Source organism: Solanum verrucosum, unplaced genomic scaffold (assembly GCF_900185275.1).
Source record: "Solanum verrucosum unplaced genomic scaffold, falcon-dt-bn FXZP01000102.1, whole genome shotgun sequence".
NCBI classification, from domain to species: Eukaryota; Viridiplantae; Streptophyta; class Magnoliopsida; order Solanales; family Solanaceae; genus Solanum; species Solanum verrucosum.
Window position 1 is genome coordinate 1,812,972 of NW_026019930.1, and position 20,052 is coordinate 1,833,023.

At 38.5% G+C, this 20,052-nt stretch overlaps 1 protein-coding gene across 1 annotated transcript; it reads left to right on the forward strand.

Moving 5' to 3' along the window:
* Positions 1-319: 319 nt before the first annotated feature.
* On the forward strand, positions 320-3,133 carry LOC125831644 (uncharacterized). Its single transcript, XM_049510818.1, has one exon. The coding sequence runs from the start codon at positions 320-322 to the stop codon at positions 3,131-3,133; it is 2,814 nt and encodes a 937-aa protein (XP_049366775.1).
* The last annotated feature ends 16,919 nt before the right edge of the window (positions 3,134-20,052 follow it).

Consider the following 20,052-nt stretch of genomic DNA (forward strand, 5'->3'; position numbering starts at 1 on the left):
ACTTTCCCCCCCAAAATGTCAACCTCCAAACTGTTCCACCCCCTCAAATCCAACTTTTTAACAACCAGCAAACTTCCTTCCGTCACCAAGACCAACACACCAACCCCCAAACTTTCCCCCAAAACTACCAAACCACCCCAAATGCCCAAAGTCCCTCCATTGCTCCACCCCTACCCCAAAAAGCAATGTTCCAAATCCCCGTCCCCAATGAGCATGACGCCAATGGTTCTGAGCTCGACCATATGAAGAACGGGAGAGAGAGTGGAGGCCAAAGGAAGAGGCCGCCAAGCTGGACATGAAAGAAGAAATTCGGAAAGCCATGAAGGAATTACAGTGTATTCCTGAAGTCGCTGGTTTGAATTATGAAGACTTATGCATTCATCCCAACTTGGACCTTCCGGAAGGATTCAAGGTGCCGAAGTTCGATGTTTTCGGAGGAACAGGGAACCCTCTGGCACATTTGAGGGCCTACTGTGACCAACTCGTGGGAGTTGGAAGGGATGAAGCTTTATTGATGCGGCTTTTTAGCCGGAGTCTTAGTGGAGAGGCTTTGGAATGGTTCACCTCGCATGAGACAAGACAATGGTCTAGCTGGAATGCTTTAGCTAAAGATTTTATCGAACGATTCGCTTACAATGTGGAGATCGTTCCTGACCGTTATTCCCTAGAGAAGATGAAGCAGAAGTCAAACGAAAGCTATAGAGAATTCGCGTATAGGTGGAGAAAGGAGGCAGCCAGGGTTCGACCTCCTATGTCGGAGAAAGAAATTGTTGAAGTATTTGTGCGGGTTCAAGAACCCGAGTATTATGACAGAATCATATTGCTCGTGGGAGCGAAATTCGCCGAGATAGTCAAGGTAGGTGAGACTATCGAAGATGGATTGAGAACCGGAAAGATTGCTCGTGTTGCTGCATCACCCGGATTTTCAGGTTTGTTGAAGAAAAGGAGAGAAAATGTGTCTTCTATATCTCTCGAAGGGAAGAAGACCCCAAGGAAATCCTTATCATACCAAGGTCGTTCTAGACCTTCACAGAGTTCATACCCGGTTGATACCCCCCTTTCCAATTATCAAAGTACTCCCCCTCCTATCTACCAAACTCCCCCTCCAGTATACCAGTCCCCATATTATCACTACCGAAATATCACCCCCAACTGCGCCAACGTTCAGGCAAATTACCAAGCTTCTCCCTCAACATACCAAACCCCAGCTCCACTTTACCAAAATACCCTACCGAACTACCAAGCCCCACAGCCAAACTACCAAACCCACTCATATCCCAGATATCAAGCCCCCCGCCCGAATGCTCCAAATTATCGGCAAATGCCTCCTCTTCAACAAGGCAATTACGATCCCCCTCGTCCTAGATTTGAGAAGAAGCCTGCCAGAGTTTTCACTCCGCTTGTTGAAAGCCGCACAAAGTTGTTCGAGCGATTAAATGCGGCAGGCTATATTCATCCAGTGGGGCCCAAACCGGTTGACACCAGCTCAAAGTTTTACAGACCTGATCAGAGGTGTGCGTATCACTCCAACAATGTTGGGCATGATACCGAGGACTGTATCAACTTAAAGCACAAGATCCAAGATTTGATTGACCAGAAAGTGGTCTCTCTCCAGACAGTCGAGCCTAATGTCAATAGTAATCCTTTGCCGAATCATGGAGGCGTCACTATCAACATGATAGAGACAGATGATGATGGGTTCGTGGCAAAAGCAATAGTTCCGATCGCTCTTGATAACCTGGAAAAAGCTGTGGCTTCGTTGAGTATCAAAGAGAAGAAAGAGTTCGTGATTCTGACACCTAAGAAGGTTGCTGCCTTGGTGCCACGAGAAACTCTCGCCCAACCAAAGTTCGTGATTGAAACGGCAGTTACCCAGGGTATGACTAGATCCGGCAGGTGCTATGCGCCAGAAAAGCTGTCCCAGGGGGTGCAGAAGAAAGAGCAGCCTAAAAGGCCTATCAGTGAGGCTGAAGCCGAGGAGTTCTGGAGAAAAATGCAGCCGAAAGATTACTCAATTGTGAAGCATTTGGAGAAGACACCGGCTCAAATTTCCGTATGGGCTTTGTTGATGAGTTCGCAAATGCATAGGCAGGCTTTGATGAAAGCTTTGGATGACACTTACGTACCTGTGGGTACTAATAGTGATAATCTGGCGGCCATGATAAACCAAGTTGTACGAGGACATCGAATCAGTTTCTGTGACGAAGAGCTACTCTTTGAAGGCAGGATGCATAACAAAGCTCTGCATGTCACCGTGATGTGTCGAGACAAGATAATAAATCGCGTCTTGATCGATGACAGATCCGGTCTCAATATTTGCCCACTATCGACTCTGAGACAGCTGAAATTTGACTTGGGAAAGCTTCAGCAAAACCAAGTCAATGTGAGGGCTTTCGATGGAGTGCAAAGAGACACATTAGGTGCGGTAAACTTGGATGTTCAGATAGGTCCTGCGGAATTTAAGGTAGAGTTTCAGGTGTTGGATATCAACACCAGTTACAACTTGCTTTTGGGAAGACCATTTATCCATATGGCCGGAGCTGTGCCGTCTACCCTTCACCAACTGATGAAGTTCGTTTGGAAGGACCAGGAATTGGTCATTTATGGTGAAGGGAGCCGTTCCAACGGGTATGCGCCGATCATTGATAATGTCTCTCGAGGTTGTGATTTTTACACGGTGGAGCTGGTAAATGCCACCGGTGATGATCTGGCTTCACAGCCTCCTATGCCTTCTGTGTACAAGATGATTGCTACTGTGATGCTACAGAGTGGTTTCGAACCAGGTTTCGGATTGGGGAAGCATTTTCAAGGAATTGTCGAGCCTATCAAAATTCCCGCCAGAGGAGTGAAATTTGGTTTGGGGTATGTCCCCAAAGATGACGAAGCAGAGATGAAGAGTAAAAGCGTTGATCAAGCATTGTCCAGACCAATCCCTCATCTGTACCAGTCATTCCCGGTGCGAGAATATGTCAATGACGATGGACTAGGGGAAGGAATCTGTGGCCTTTTCAAGGAGATTGATGCGATCGTTGAAGACAAGGCTGAGACATCAGGCATCCGTGATGCAGAACCTGCGGAGCAATTGCAAAATTGGACCTCCACGCCAATCCTGATTTCCCGCTCTTCTGGGTAGAGAGGACATGTGCTTTTGTTTGTTTCTTTAAATCGGTGGTAGTCCGGAAGAAGCCCGAGACCCACCCTTTATGCAGTCTTACTTGTTTGAATGTTTTTACATTTTCTTGTGATGTTTTAAAATACAAAATGGCCCTCTATCATGGCCAAAGTTGTGTTTGTCCTTCAATTTAAATGAAAGCCTTTTTTGTCAAAATTTTATTTACTTATCTGTTTATATTTTCTCCTAATTCTGTTTGTTTATGATTTCAGTAATATTAATTTAAAACCTGCCAATGTCATGTCATGTCATGAGCCGAATGAACGAAATGAAGTAGGCGATGATGAATGCGAAGAACACAAAGAAGAAAATGAGGTACCAGAACATATAGCTGAAGAATTTCGACAATTCGAGAATCAGCACAAGCCAAATCTAGAAGAAACTGAGACCGTGAATCTTGGGGATGAAGAATGTGTCAAGGAAGTCAGAATCAGTGTCCACCTGACTGAAGATCAAGGAAAGGACCTGGTTCATTCGCTCAAAGAATACATTGATGTATTTGCCTGGTCTTACAAAGATATGCCAGGGCTAAGTACGAATATGGTGTCTCACAAGTTGCCAATTAATCCAGACTTCAATCCAGTGAAACAAAAGACTCGAAAGTTCAAGCCGGAGTTGAGTTTAAAGATCAAAGAGGAGATTACCAAACAGATCGAGTCTCAGGTAGTGGAAGTGACACAATACCCAACTTGGTTAGCCAATGTTGTTCCGGTCGCGAAGAAAGACGGAAAGATCAGGATTTGTGTTGACTACAGAGATCTCAACAAAGCTAGCCCAAAAGATAATTTTCCATTACCAAACATTCACATTCTCATCGATAATTTTGCTAAGCATGAGATGCAGTCATTTGTGGATTGTTATGCGGGCTATCATCAAATCCTGATGGACGAAGAAGATGCAGAAAAGACAGCTTTCATCACACCCTGGGGCGTATATCATTATCGGGTGATGCCTTTCGGTCTCAAGAACGCGGGTGCTACTTATATGAGGGCTATGACAACTATCTTCCATGATATGATTCATAAAGAGATCGAGGTGTATGTGGATGACGTCATAATCAAATCCCGCGAGAGTTCGGCTCACTTGGCTCACTTGAGAAAGTTCTTTGATCGTCTGCGTCGATACAATTTGAAGTTAAATCCTGCCAAATGTGCTTTTGGAGTGCCGGCCGGTAAGTTGTTGGGATTTATAGTCAGTAGGAGGGGCATTGAGCTTGATCCTTCTAAGATTAAAGCAATTCAGGAATTGCCTCCTCCGAAGACCAAGAAGGAGGTAATGAGTTTTCTGGGAAGGCTAAACTACATAAGTCGATTTATAGCTCAATCTACCGTGGTGTGTGAGCCAATCTTTAAATTATTGAAAAAAGATGCTTTGACCAAATGGACCGGAGAGTGTCAGACGGCTTTCGATGCTATCAAGAACTATTTATCCAATCCACCGGTGTTGGTTCCTCCACGAGAAGGGAGTCCACTGTTGCTATATTTGTCTGTCTCAGATAATGCATTCGGATGCGTGCTTGGTCAACATGATGAAAGTGGGAAGAAAGAACGAGCCATTTATTACTTGAGCAAGAAATTCACTCCGTATGAGGCTCGTTACACCCTTTTGGAGAGAACGTGTTGTGCTTTGACTTGGATTGCTCAGAAGTTGAGACATTATCTGTCTTCTTATACCACATACCTTATTTCTAGGATGGATCCTTTAAAGTATATTTTTCAGAAAGCAATGCCGACTGGGAAATTGGCTAAATGGCAAATGCTTTTGAGTGAATTTGACATTGCATATGTGACTCAGAAGGCTATAAAAACACAAGCCTTAGCTGATCATCTTGCGGAGAATCCAGTTGATGAAGAGTATGAACCACTCAAGACTTATTTTCCCGATGAAGAAGTTACATTCGTGGGTGAAGATATTTCTGAAGCGTACCCGGGTTGGAGAGTATTCTTTGATGGAGCGGCGAATCATCAAGGTAAAGGTATCGGAGCGGTCTTAGTATCAGAAACCGGTCAGCACTATCTTATGGCGGCTAAACTCCGATTTAATTGCACGAATAACATGGCTGAGTACGAAGCCTGCATCCTCGGTCTGAAGATAGCGATTGATATGAACATTCATGAGTTATTGGTTATTGGAGATTCAGATCTGCTAATTCACCAAGTTCAAGGAGAATGGGCCGTGAAAAACCCAAAAATCACACCATACGTGCAGTATATACAGAAGTTGTGCAAAAGGTTCCGTAAGATTGAGTTCAGACATACTCCCAGGACACAGAATGAGTTGGCCGATGCACTTGCCACCATTGCCTCAATGATTAAACATCCAGATACAAGTTATATTGATCCTTTGGATATCGAGGTAAAAGAGCAGCCTGTTTATTGTTCACATGTCGAAGCAGAACCAGATGGTTTGCCTTGGTATTTTGACATTAAGAAGTATTTGGAGACCGGGGCCTATCCTGAGAATGCAACGTTCAACCAGAAAAAGTCGATACGCCGTATGGCCCTCAATTTCTTTGCAAGTGGGGAAATCCTTTATAGGAGGACTCCAGATTTAGGTCTTCTCAGATGTGTTGATGCTAGTGAAGCTGCGAAGCTTCTGGAACAGATACATGCGGGAGTTTGTGGCACTCACATGAGTGGACTCACTTTAGCAAGAAAGATCCTTCGAGCCGGTTATTTTTGGATGACTATGGAGCACGATTGTTGCAAATTTGTACAAAAATGTCATAAATGTCAAGTACATGGTAATTTGATTCGAGTTCCACCTCATGAACTCAATGCTATGAGTTCACCTTGGCCGTTTGTAGCTTGGGGCATGGATGTCATTGGTCCAATAGAGCCAGCCGCCTCCAACGAACACAGATTTATTTTAGTTGCCATTGACTACTTCACCAAGTGGGTGGAAGCAGCTTCGTATAAGTCGGTGACTAAGAAAGTTGTAGCTGATTTTGTCCGCAACAATCTGATATGTAGGTTTGGAGTGCCGGAATCCATCATTACCGATAACGGAGCAAATCTCAACAGTCACTTGATGAAAGAGATATGTGAACAATTCAAGATTACTCACCGGAACTCAACTGCCTATCGTCCCCAAATGAACGGAGCGGTAGAAGCCGCCAACAAGAATATAAAGAAGATTCTGAGGAAAATGATTGATAATCGCAGAGGATGGCATGAGATGCTACCATATGCTTTGCTGGGTTACAGAACAACTGTCAGAACATCAATTGGAGCTACTCCATATTTGTTGGTATATGGAACGGAAGCAGTTATACCTGCAGAAGTTGAAATACCTTCATTGAGAATTATCCAGGAGGCTGAATTGGATAATGCTGATTGGATTTGCAAGCGGATTGACCAGTTAACCTTGATTGATGAGAAGAGGATGGTTGCTGTTTGTCATGGTCAATTGTATCGACAAAGAATGATTCGGGCTTTTCAGAAGAAAGTAAGGGCCAGAGCGTTTGAGGTTGGTCAGTTGGTTCTCAAACGTATTTTCCCTCACCAAGACGAATATAAAGGGAAATTTGCACCAAATTGGCAAGGACCCTACATGGTTCGTAAAGTGTTACCTGGAGGTGCTTTGATCCTGTCAGAGATGGATGGAACGGAATGGCCAAAGCCAATCAACTCAGATGCTGTCAAGAGATATTATGCGTGAAGTCTTAGCTTGTATTTCTGTCATTTCCTTGTAATCGCTCCATTTGTTTGTAATCGCTCTGTTAGAATTTGTCTCTTTTGTAATGAACTACGTCTGACCTGAATTCTCAGGAATGAGATACGTAGGCGGCCTATGTCGGCCTCGGTCACCCCTTTATCCTTTTTTAATACTTTCTTTGTATTTGAACTACGTTCGACCTGAATCCTCAAGAATGAGATACGTAGGCGGTCTATGTCGGCCTCGGTCGGTTTCTTTGTAAATTTTTTATTAATCCTCGAGAGGGGGAACTACGTTTGACCTGATTCCTGCCTCAACGGGACACGTAGGCGCCACAAGGGCTCGGTCATATTTCTCGTAAGATTTCTATTTCTCTCTACAATAGAAACTGGGACAGAATTTTGAAAATGACTCAAAAATTCTCAAGAAGAAGATCTCTCCAATAAAATCAAAACTGAAGTTACTTTTAAATTTGCTACTGGGACAGAAATTTTGAGGATAACCTCAAAATTTCAATAAGGCTCATCGAAAGTTCGGAACGGCTTTGAATATTTCCCAACAACTAATCAGATAGACCTCGAGGCATCAACTTCAAAGACGTTCACTAAGCTTGACGTGACATGACACTTGGCAGTGACCTTTTTCAAACATTACTTTTTGAAAATTTGTTTTCCTTAAAACTTTTCTTTCGTGTGTTAATTATTCTATATAACAAATGTCTTGTCTTATCTACCAAGAAGCGGGAGATCGAAAAAATCAATTGGAGATAGCTAGAAAAGGATCAGACAACCAAAAAGATCGACACAGATCAGTTCATCTTAAACTAACAATTTTTCTGTGGATGCAGGGCTATAGGTTTACCTCAAAATCAGCATATTCTTCTATTCAATGAATACGGAGAAGTCAACGGGCGAGGATCTCCCCAAAACTAACAATTTCTCTATGGATGCAGGAAATATGTTATGCTTCTTATGCCAAATAATTGGGAATAGAAATATTATTATTCAATTTCTAGCAAGGCGAAATCTATAACAAACATGCTACTATGTTCAGAGACGGAACAAACAAGAGAGCAATATTGTTATTTTTCAGCTACCAAGATGCCTGGAAGATACTTATCTGCATTGTATTGTCGAACGAGATAATACCACTACTCCGAGAGTCATTTTTTATTCATATTGTCGATTGAGACGATACCGCCATCCAAAATATACCTAGAAGATCACTATGTGATGTGGTAAAGCATATCTTTATGCGGTACCAAGGAGGCATCATCAGAAAATTCATGCATCGCGAAAAATTCATGCATCGCGAAAATTCATGCATTGAGAAGAATTCATGCATCGCGAAAATTCATGCATTGCGAAAAATTCATGCATTGAGAAAAATTCATGCATCGCGTAAATTCATGCATTGAGAAAAATTCATGCATCGCGTAAATTCATGCATTGAGAAAAATTAATGCATCGCGTAAATTCATGCATTGAGAAAAATTCATGTATCGCGAAAAATTCATGCATTGAGAAAATTCATGCATCAAGAAAATTCATGCATCGCGAAAATTCATGCATCGCAAAAATTCACGCATTACAAGAAAAAATTCATGCATCGCGGAGAAAAAATTCATACATCGCGAAGAGTCATTCATAGAGTATTATCAAACGAGATAATACCATCACCCTGAGGGACATCATCAATAGAATATCCTCAACCTACAGAAGGATTTTCATTATCATTATCCTATCGATGGATCAACATTATCCTACCGATGGATCTCATTTATCAACATCATCATCCTGACAATGAAACATCATCATAATGTCATGTAGCAGCACTATCCTACCAATGGATCAACATCATCCTACCAATGGATTATCGTCATCTTACTAATGGAGAATCATCATTATTATTTTCATTTGCAAGAACGATGTCAAGAGAATTATCAGCATATTGCATCAGCCTATTTTATTACTTCAACATCAACGAATAGTGCATTGAAGATTATATTGCAAATATAATATACAAGCTTTATTTGCTTTACGTCAAATCCGATGAAGTTGACATTAAAAATTCAAGGAGAGCAACTAAGTGTCAACATGGTAAAAGACGCTATCTCTCCATTTGAATCATATTTTACACTAATGAATTTTATCTCAGTCTTTGTCGAGAGCATCCGAGAGGATGAATTCTCAAAACAAACCACAGGTGCGGACGACATCAAAAAGGATGCAGCACAACGTGGAACTTTTTCTTAGCAGCGAACTGGGACATAGTCCAAAGAGGAGTGCCAAAACTCTTAGGACGCAAGCAGAGGAGCGACTTCCACCACAATCAAACCACACCCTTCTCTAAAGGCATGTGGGTTTTTCTTTAAGTTTATTGATTTCAGTTTAGCATCCGGGAAATTTGGTCTCTACCGGAAGCAACTTTCCAATCTAAGTGACAATGCTCCAAGAGATTTGGAAATTATGTCCGTGTAAGTTCTTAATTATGGGTGTGAAGCGCGCCACATTCATGGCTAAGAGGTTGCAAGCCTCCTTTCCATACTTGACTTATTTGTTACTCTTCTGGAACCAAAAGTTATCTTCCATAATAGATTTCCTTTTCAACCAATAAAATCGAACTACAAGCAGCCTGATTCCTAATGTTTAAGGATATGTAGGCGGGCTCAATGTTGAAACTCGGCTGTATTCCAACATTCACACTTAAATCTTATTCTCGAGCATTCCGGTCCCTTCATAATTTGGTATCGGGATGACTTTTGAATTTTTTCAAAATCGTGCGTCAAATCAAGCGTGTTGAACTACAAGTGGCCTGAATTCTCATATAACCTGAGATATGTAGGAAACCCACTTCCGGGGTTCGGCCATAACTCCTAAAATCCGCACAAAGATCCCTTCCTGGGAGGATGGAGATGTGGTCGGTCAAAATTGGATTTGTCAATTTCATTTTCCTCAGATTTCTTTCATCAATCCAAGTAAAATGAGGGACAGCTGTTGACACCCAATTTTGACCCTCCACAATATAAATTAATCATCGAGCTTCTTCGATTGCTAACAATTTAAAATAATGCGTTTTATAGGATTTTCATAAATAAAATAAAATAAACATAGTTTGCAAGTTTATTTTAAATAGTTTTGTCACTTTTTTATAATATATATGTTTTATTTAGTTATATATATAGTTAATGCATTTTACGAGTATTAAAAAATCATCTCGAAAAGATTTTATATTTTTAAATACTTTATTAGTAGTAAGGGTCGTAATTTTGAATAAATGAATTTTATGAAATTCAAAATACTCTCAAGTTATTTAGAGTAATTTTATCATTTTCAATAATTTTAATAGTTTTAATAATAAATAAGTATATTTTTACAATCACGTTATCTTATAAATATTTAAAAATCATCACAAAAGATTTTACGTTTAGTTAAAATTATAGTTATGATTTTGAGTTCATTAGTTTGTAATTAAATTAATTATTTTATAATTAAAATTAATTATTTTATTTTGTTAAGATTAAGAAGCTCGGTAATTAGTTAATATTAATTCATCTAAATTAAATCCAATATTATAAAAAAAGCTTAACTCCTTTTCTATTTGGGCCATTTTCCAAATGGCCCAATTTAATCAACAACAACAATACAATCCCAGCCCATTCCAGACGGCCCACATACAACAATCCCTTCAACATTCCCACACATACAATACATACAACAGCAACTCCAAAACCCACTGCCCCTGTACGTTCTTCTTCTCCAAAATGTGAAGAAACCCAAACCCAATCCAAATGACCCCAATCCCATACGATTCCAAACGACCCCCCACCCCTGCGTCTTACTCTTCCTCACCTGCTTCCTGCAGCCTTCAGCCCTGCGAGACCCCGAAAATCAACGACAATACACAGTCCAACAACTTCAGCGCAGAGCAGCGCCAAACGCGACCCCACTGCCCATAATTTCTTCTCCTTCACGCGAGGAAGAGACCGTTCCAGCAGCCCCCATCAGTCCGATTTGATATTGCATCCGGATTTGGAGGGATTTCGTTTGAATATTGAGCAATTGACAGTCTTTCCCATCCCTTGGGTAAGATTTTCAAATCGAAAAATTTAAATCTCAATTCTACCCTTGGCCTTTCCGAATTTCCCCTTATATATGTGTCTCTTCTCCTCCAGTGAAAGGGGATTTGGAGGGAGTTTGGATTTTTCCATTTAATAATTAATTGATAGTTAAGAAAGTTAGAATAACTCTCTAGACCTAAGTTTCGAGAAGTTCGATGATTTAATTCTGACTAGGAATTCTGGGTTTGTTGTTCGTATCGAGATTTCGTGGTGCAAAGATCCTTGCTCTTAACTCTCGTCCCTGTTTCGCTGCCCGGAAAAGGTAACGTTTACTCCGATAACTTTCTCTTCATCTCTTTTGTTATTTATTTTTTGTTAATATTGGGAAATCGCTATTTTGTTGGTAGTTCACTGATTAGTTATCATTGGATTGATATTGTTTTGGCGTGAAGTACATGTTCTTAGTCGTTTCCCTGGGTCAGTCGTGATATCGATTTAAAGCTCTACTAATTTATATCGTTGTTAAGCATCTAAGTGTTGCAGTCATGAGAAGTTACTGCCCAAGGTAGACTTTCTTATTGGGCTGAGTTTTAAAGACCAACTGATATGTTTAGGTATACATGGCGTAGGTGCATTCTGGTTGCTTAGTTTATCTATTTCTTAAATGTCTTTATTGTCTTACTGCTTAAAATGACTTGTTTAAATCAATTTTACATCTTCATTCTATTTAAATTTTAGTCGGAACCATTACATTCTTAAGGTGGAGTCGGTGCAAAATCTTAGTTTTCTTGTCTTATTTTTTCTGTTGGAAGTTTGAACCTTAAGATCATTCGAGATGATTTTTTTTTTTTTTTGTGTTAATCTCTCATCGTGTGGTTCACTGATTATTTATCCTTTTTTGCTAATCTCCCGTTGCTTTGTTATGTCATATTTGTGGGCTCTGTTTGGAACAAAGAAAATTAGCCCATGTTTAGTTACTTTCTATCAATGCAAGTCGGAAAATGTGATTTCATACGGATTTTCGTATTAGATTGTGTCGCCGATGATTTTTTTTTTACTACTCCTTTTGGTCTAAAGAATGAAAGTTTGTTTCAAGTATCATATTGACAGCATATAGTCACTTATTTGATTAATAATGATAAAAATAATAGTTTGATTTGCTTCAGGTTTAGTATGCCTTCCTTAGAATATGTTCATTGTTTCTTGCTTTGTAGGTTTAAATATTTAACTAACCTTGGATGAATTTTAGCATAGTAAGTTGTATAATGTTGGCATTGATGTATTTTGTCTTTGGCTTTATGTGGTTGTGGCTCGTGTAGGAATATCCATTGTATCAATGTGAGGTCGATTCTCTTATTTATATTTGTTTCAATATTGAATTATCAACTTTTCTAAGTCATTCATTGGCATATAGTATATAAGAGTTACTAGACTTGAGCAGTAATTATTTGGGTTTGTGAGCTGCAATTACTACTTGATTTTGACCTATTAATACTCGTGTTGTCTATGTTATAATTCAATCAGTCTGGGTTACTTTGGTTTAAGATGGTAAAGTTACATTTATGTTTATGGTGTCGCAATTGACTAGTCTTTATCATCCACTAAAAATATTTTATTTTATTTTATTCTATCTTAATTATTCACTTTGAGAAATATTACTATTGTCTACTAATTTTTTGCTTCTCCTTTTCATTGCATGTGAAATCCATCTGAGTTCACTACGAACTCCTACCTTCCTCCTTGCATCTCGAGAGGGCCATAAAGGCTCAAATCATTTATCGAGTTGGAAATCATTTTGTATGAACTGAAATTTGAAACAGGTGTATGAAAAGTCCGAAAACAGGCAGTATACACACTGTATACAGCATTATACGTCAATATACGGGATCAAGGCAACAGATATGTGGCCAAAAACGTGAAAAATACTGTGCAGGGGCGAAGTACAGGTGTTCGGGAGCGAAAAATGCGTAAAAAAGCCGATATACATGCTCGTATACACTGATATACAGCCAGTGTATACCAAAAACGGGATTGGGCAAAAGTCCAAAAATCCCGACGAAATAGGCCCAAAAGGCCCAAATTTAATTTCCCTCTTACTCTTTAATTATTTATTTGCGATTATTTATTGTTTGTCTCTTAACTCTAATTTTAGAATTATTAATTAACTTAATTAAATTCCCCAAAAGAGGAGTTAGTTCTTTGTATTGGTTTAATTTTAATATTTCATGTTTTAAAGTTCACTCATCATATCAATCAAATATGTCGGTCAAATTATACATTTTAATTAAGTTAAACCTTTTGTTATTAAAAATAATATTTTTAAAGCTTTTTCATTTAATCACCTTTTTATTTCATTTTAAAATTGTTGTGATTTAACGTATTTCCTCAAATAAACTCTAAAAGTGCTAGTCAAAACATTTTCAATTAAATATATATATATATATATATATATATATATACACACAAATATATATATATACACGCCCACTTAGTCATTTTTCATAAAAAGGGTTAATTAATTAATTAAAATTGATTTCCATGTTTAATTTATTAAATTGGCTTAATGTATCGTTTCAAAAATGAATCATATGAATTTTAATTATCTAGTTTTATTAAAATTTTATTCATATGCATTTTTCAATTATTTCATATTTAGGTCCATTTTCTTAAAAGTAAAATAAAATAACGTGTCTTTTATTTTTTTTAAGTTGATAGACTATTATGAATTGTTATTTTATGTTAAACAATTAGTCAAAATAATTTTAGTCAAGTCGCAGGTCAACCGCGTGTTAGCGGACATTTCGAATGCCTAAACCCTTCTCGAAGTGTAAATTGAACCCCGAACCCTCTTTGGTGTTTTCAAATGATTTTTTCTGTTTAAATCTTTGAAAATTATAAGTTTTCTTAATTTCTTTAAAAAATTAAGTGGCGACTCTTTTTTAAGTATTTTTCTTAAATTGTTTTATACTTAGAACATTTCAAAAGGTAATTTTTTCTACATATAGGAAAATTACGGCGCGACAGAAATGGCGACTTCCGCTGGGGATTCAATTAGGTTCTAACCATAATGACTTGACTCTCTTTGACTATTTGCTAATATTTGTTGAATTGTTTTACCTCAAATGTGCCTTATTTGTTTAAATTGTGATATCAACTGTCATTGCATGCATATCATTTATTCCGTCAAATGACATTTTTTTTCTTTTCACTTAAAGGACGATTATGCGGGCCGCAGTCGTTCGTTAACCAAATTGTTCTCGGGACACCCTGACGAATGTAGTTGGCTACTGGATAGTCAACAGTCGTTAATTGTCCCAGCCCAAGTAGTCCGCTTGGGTCACCAATCCACTTCAAATAAACCTCACTCTTAGTCATACTAGGATAGAGCAAGACCAAATCCCTGAAATTTAGCGCATTGGCCTAAGATGACCTAATACCCAAGGCGTGTCGGGTCCATTAGAAAGACCACCTTGAGTCCAAAGGGCCCACGACCCGAACGGACGCTCATACTTACGTGTTTGAAGGATGTATGCGCTATTTGACAAAGTGTTGTATCTTGGGTTTGGGGGGTATCTAATTATTTGTATGTTTTTGTAGATGGCTAAGCAACACTTGAGTTTCAAAATGGTCACTGAGACGCCAAACCTCCTCCGTGTATGGTGGTACAATCTCAATGCATATCAGAAAAGAGAACTCTCCATTCACTTAGGTCACCTCCCGTCAATAATGAATCTCAGAGTCTGGCCTAAGTTCATTGAGGTGGTCACTCGATTTTGGGACGATGAGAGGATGGTGTTTCGCTTCGGAGATGTTGAAATGACACCAACTGTTGAAGAAATCAGAGATTGCCTAGACAATGTCGGAATGCGCCAGAAAAGGAAAAATCATCCAGATCACCACATTTTGCTGCCAGATAAGCCAACCAGCACAGAACTGAAGAATATGTTGTTACTAGTAAATGCAGACTGGCTAGACACCCCGAGTATTCCATTTCTGAAATTCTACGAACGGTGGGGACACGAGAACTATTATAAGAATTTTCCAAATGAGTTTCTCAGTCGCAGTAGTTGGAGTCAAACTCAAACTTTAGCATTTGTTGTATGCCTCTTAGGGACGATGGTATTTCCTCAAGGCGAAGGGAATGAAATTGATACTCGGGTTGTCATGGTTACACACGCCATCTTTGAGGGAGTTGGTAAAAAGGGCCAAGTCAAGAAATACTTCAACCTGGCCCCGATCATTTTGGCCGACATCTATCGATCTTTGGATAAATGCAAAAATGGGTTTCCATTTTTTCAAGGGTGTAATATTTTGTTGCAATGGTGGATGTCTAAACATTTAGTGAAAACATGTGAGACTCAGAAGCAAAAATTGGCTGAGCCGAAGAAGGAAAGCCACCTCGATCACTACGAGTTTCATTTGAGCATCAACAGGTTCAATATCCACAGCACGAGGGAAGCATGGGCTAAGGTCTTCCATGACATCAAAGAGGAAAATGTACAATGGATGTTCCAAGATTTCATGTCAGAAAAAATAATTGTTCAGGGGGCTAAATGTCCTTTCCTAATCCTTCCTGGCATTAGAGGGGTACGACCCTGCAACCCTAGCAGGGTGATGCGGCAATTCGGCAGAAGGCAAATTATACCTTTCAAAGGAGACACAAGTCGCTACGTCTTTGACTACGACGGTTGCAACAAGATACCTTACGCCAAGAATATTCTCCAAGAATGGGCTGGGCGGGTCAACCTAAAGGAAAGCATGGCCGAAAATAGATATGAAGCTGGGTATGTTGACGAATACAAAAAATTGTTGCAAGATGATCTACGTGGTACACTTAACCCGACGCCACGCTCGGGCAGACAGATTGAAGATGTCCAAGTAAGGCTTCAAATCCAAGCCTACCACTTTCAGCAAGAATGGGATCGAAAAGAACAAGAGTTTCAACGTAGGGAGCAAGAATACCTGCGTAGGGAACAGGAGTTCCAGCATCGAGAGTATGAAAGTCAAAGGGCCTTAGCCTATGCCTCGCAAGAGTTAGCCGACGCAAGAGCTTGTTTGATACGTCTGGATTCAAACTTGGATGATCAGCTTCACACTAACTTGGACAAAAACCAAAGTGCCGTAAAGTTTTTTTTTTTTTTGGGGGTGGGTGGGTGGGGGTGGGGGGCCTAGAGCCTAATTAAAGGGTACAGCTCTCCGAAAGTGTCGTTCAATTATAGAGGAAAGAGTTTGTAACGTATGTTAATCAAACAACACAAAAAACAAGTAATGTACGTAGTGGATATGAGTATTATGTGTCAACCTTTTACATTAATTAAAACATTATCACATAAGGAAATTGGATACGGCAGCGTACTGTTGGATAAGTACTTGTGATTCATCTTACTGGATCAAGATTTGCTAAAAAAAAAAATTATTTATTTTTTTAATGTAAATCTAGTAGACGAAGAAATTGTGAAATTCAAGTATCTTATCTGAAATTTGAAGAATAATTTTAATTTCAAACAAGTAGAAAAGGATCACACTTGCACTTCTTGTTTTGTCAGACTATTCCTGGTTACATTAATTTAATTCAGAAATTTTAATGGCTATTTATTGTTTTTCTCTCCCTTTATCTATAGGTAGAGCCGTCAATATGGGCTAGGCCTGTTGGGTCGGTCTGGCCTAACTCGAAATTTAATAGGACTGGGCTAAAAATTTTGAAACCCATTTTAAAAAAAAGCTTTTTAGCCCGGCCTGAATAAGTCTGCTGATTTGTGGGACTTGAGAAATATAGGTAGGACCGGCCTGTGGGCTAATACAAATTAATTTAAAAATATAATATAATATTAAAATTTAAAATTAAAGAGATCCAATCTCAAAATCAATTTAAAGTTTTTTAGGAAATCACTAAGTATAGAAGTTGCAACCACCATGAAAATGTCCAAACACTTGTTGCTACTCGAAACTGGTTACATGGTTTTTCTCAAACTGGTAATATATTTTTGTGTACATTTAAATATTATAATTCTCAATTTAGTTATTTTTTAATATTTAACTAATTGAAACCGCATATAAATTGCATATGAAAATGAAGATGTTAAGACAACCTTCCCACAAGTTGATTCAGATATGCTTGATGAAGATGATCATGAAGTGTTAGATACGCCATAGGTTTCATGAAGTGTTAGATACGCCATAAGTTTCATGATTTTTTAAGGAGTTTATTTTTTACATTTTTATGGTTGGAATATTGTCATAATTTTTGTGTTTTATTGTGATCATAGCAAAACAGTTAGGTTAATATTTCTATTTAGATATTTATACTTTTACTTGAAAAAAACTTAATAAATATTATAAAGATAATTTTATTTGTGGATTTGATTAACAAGTAGTAACATTAACACCATGTAATATTGTTTTATCGATATTTATGATAATATTTTTAAATTATAATTTATAATTTAATTTAATAATTATAAAAAAAATATATAACTTTTAAAAAAGTGGGTTGGCCAGGCAAGCCTGTAGCCCACGTACTTGTGGGTTGGGCCGACCGTTTTCTGGCCCACACCAAAACTGGGCTAGCCTGGCATGACCCGTAAAATGTCAAAGCATGTATGGATTAGCCCGGATGAGGTGGGCTAGCCCATATTGACAGCTCTATATATAGGAACAGAAGAGAACTGGATGAGTACCTGAATATTCAAATTTCAGGGAACTTTTGGGAGCTAGCCAAGTGATTAATTAAAAATATATTCCTATACCGTCTAGTATCACTACACCAAAAATAATCTTTAGCGGTAACTAAGTTACCGCTAAATATATTTTCTTAGTGGCAATTAGCTAACATTCTTAGTAAATGTCCCTAATACTTATAGTGACATTGTATTGAATTACTAATAGAAGCCAACTAAGAATCTTCTAGAATCAGTTAGTTTGTTATAAAGTTGGTTAGAGGCTATTGATGCAGTAAAGGATATAACACGTGATTAATGTGAAGTTAGTTAGAGTCTGAGTCAGCACAAGTGTCATCTATATAAAGAGATAAAAGTGTATTAGATAGGGTAGTAGAAAAAGCTCAGATTCTAGAGCTATATTGTAATGGAGCTCCTACAATTTCAATCAATGAAGTTTTATGTTTTTACTGCTTTGTAGAGTTCAGAAAATTTATATGGTATCAGAACTCTGATCAAGGGCAAAACTAAGAAGAAGAAGAAATCATATCCTTACAAGTTAGAAGTTCTATTCTACTTAGTGCAACTGTTCCGAGCGTTAATCAAGCTTATGCAATGACAATTCAAGAGGAGAGTCAAAGGTGACTAGGACAAGCTGAAGGTGGTAAGGATCCTTTAACAATGATGGCAGGTAGAGCTACACAATCACACAATTTTCAAACACAAAATCACACTTTCCAAGCTAGGAAACCTCAAGGTCAAAACTCACATGGAAAGAGGTCGGGGCTGATCTGTGAACACTGTGGATTTAAAGGTCACACAAAAGACACCTGCTATAGGATTGTAGGTTTTCCAACTGATTTTAAAAGCAAGAGAAGGTCATCAGCAAATGAGGATACTATGCCTCATGCCAATGCCTCAACAGTCACTTCATCAGATTCAGAGAAGAATGAAGGATCTGGTTCTAAGTTCTATTTTCCAGGAGGATACTTTACTAGAGACCATTATGATCAACTCCTTAGCATGGTGGATCCACCAACAGGAACTTGCAAGGCTAATGCTCTAGCAGGTAAGCATGCTCTATCTGGCAATGTTAATGCTAATGTTAGATGAATAATTGATTCAGGGACTACACATCATATAACATATTGTAAGAGTCTGCTAAGTGAATGTAGAAAATTATCAGACTCACATCACAACAAGGTGCAGGTACCAACAGGAAATAGAATACATGTTGATCATGTTGGAGATGCAGTGATTTTGGGAGATTGTAAGATTAAAAATGTTCTACATGTACCAGACTTCAGATTCAATTTACTATCAGTATCTAAACTGACCAGGGATTTGAAGTGCATGGTGTCTTTTTATCCTGACTTCTGTGTAATACAAGCTCTATGTACTGGAGAGGTGATTGGGATTGGTAAAGAAGAGGAATGTCTGTATATCCTGAGGCATAGACATGAAGTTACACCTATAATTGGAGTTGTTCTAAAAGAGAAGAATTTAACAAAGCATAGACTGTGGCATCTTAGATTGGGCCATCCTTCAATAAAAGTAATGAAGCAACTCTCAATGTTGAAGAATACAATTGATGAAAATGTGCAGACTGATTGTATGGTTTGTCCCCTAGCAAAGCAATGTAGGCTTAAATTCCCTTCTAGTATCACTCACACTACTAAGATGTTCCAGCTTGTTCACTTAGATGTCTGGGGACCTCATAAAGATCCCACTTATGATAGAAAACATTATTTTCTGACTATTGTAGATGATTTTAGCAGATTCACATGGATTACTCTGTTACAATCCAAGAAGGATATAGTAGTTGTGTTGAAAAGTTTTATAGCCATTATTTGTAATCAGTTTGATTGATCAATAAAAATTCTGAGGTCTGACAATGGTACTGAGTTTTTTAACAAGCAAATCTCTGATTTACTATCTTCATTAGGCATTATACATCAAAGTAGTTGTCCTTATACACCACAACATAATGGTGTTGTTGAAAGGAAACCTAGACATATTTTGGAAGTTGGCAGAGCCTTGAAGTTGCAATCTCATGTGCCTAGCAGGTTCTGGGGTGATTGTGTACAAACAACAGTCTATTTAATCAACAGACTGCCCACTGATGTATTAAAATGGTGTTCTCCTTATGAAGTGTTGTTTGGGAAATCACCTAGCCTAGATCACATTAGAGTGTTTGGTTATTTATGTTATGCTAGTGTGTTGCCTAGAGGAGGAAAGTTTGAGGCCAGAGCAAAGAAATCAGTACTACTGGGATTCTCTACCACACAAAAGGGATACAAGTTGTATGACTTAGATCAACAGAGTGTGTTTGTCAGTAGGGATGTTGTCTTCAAGGAGAGGGTATTTCCTTTTAAAGATTTGCAGTCTGACAATGAAGGTCCCTATCCTTTGTTTTTACCCTTCTCAGATCATGCAGATGAAGCTCCAACTCGGGATTTATATTTGAATGCTGACTTGCAAACACCAGAAGTTTCTCCTATTGAATC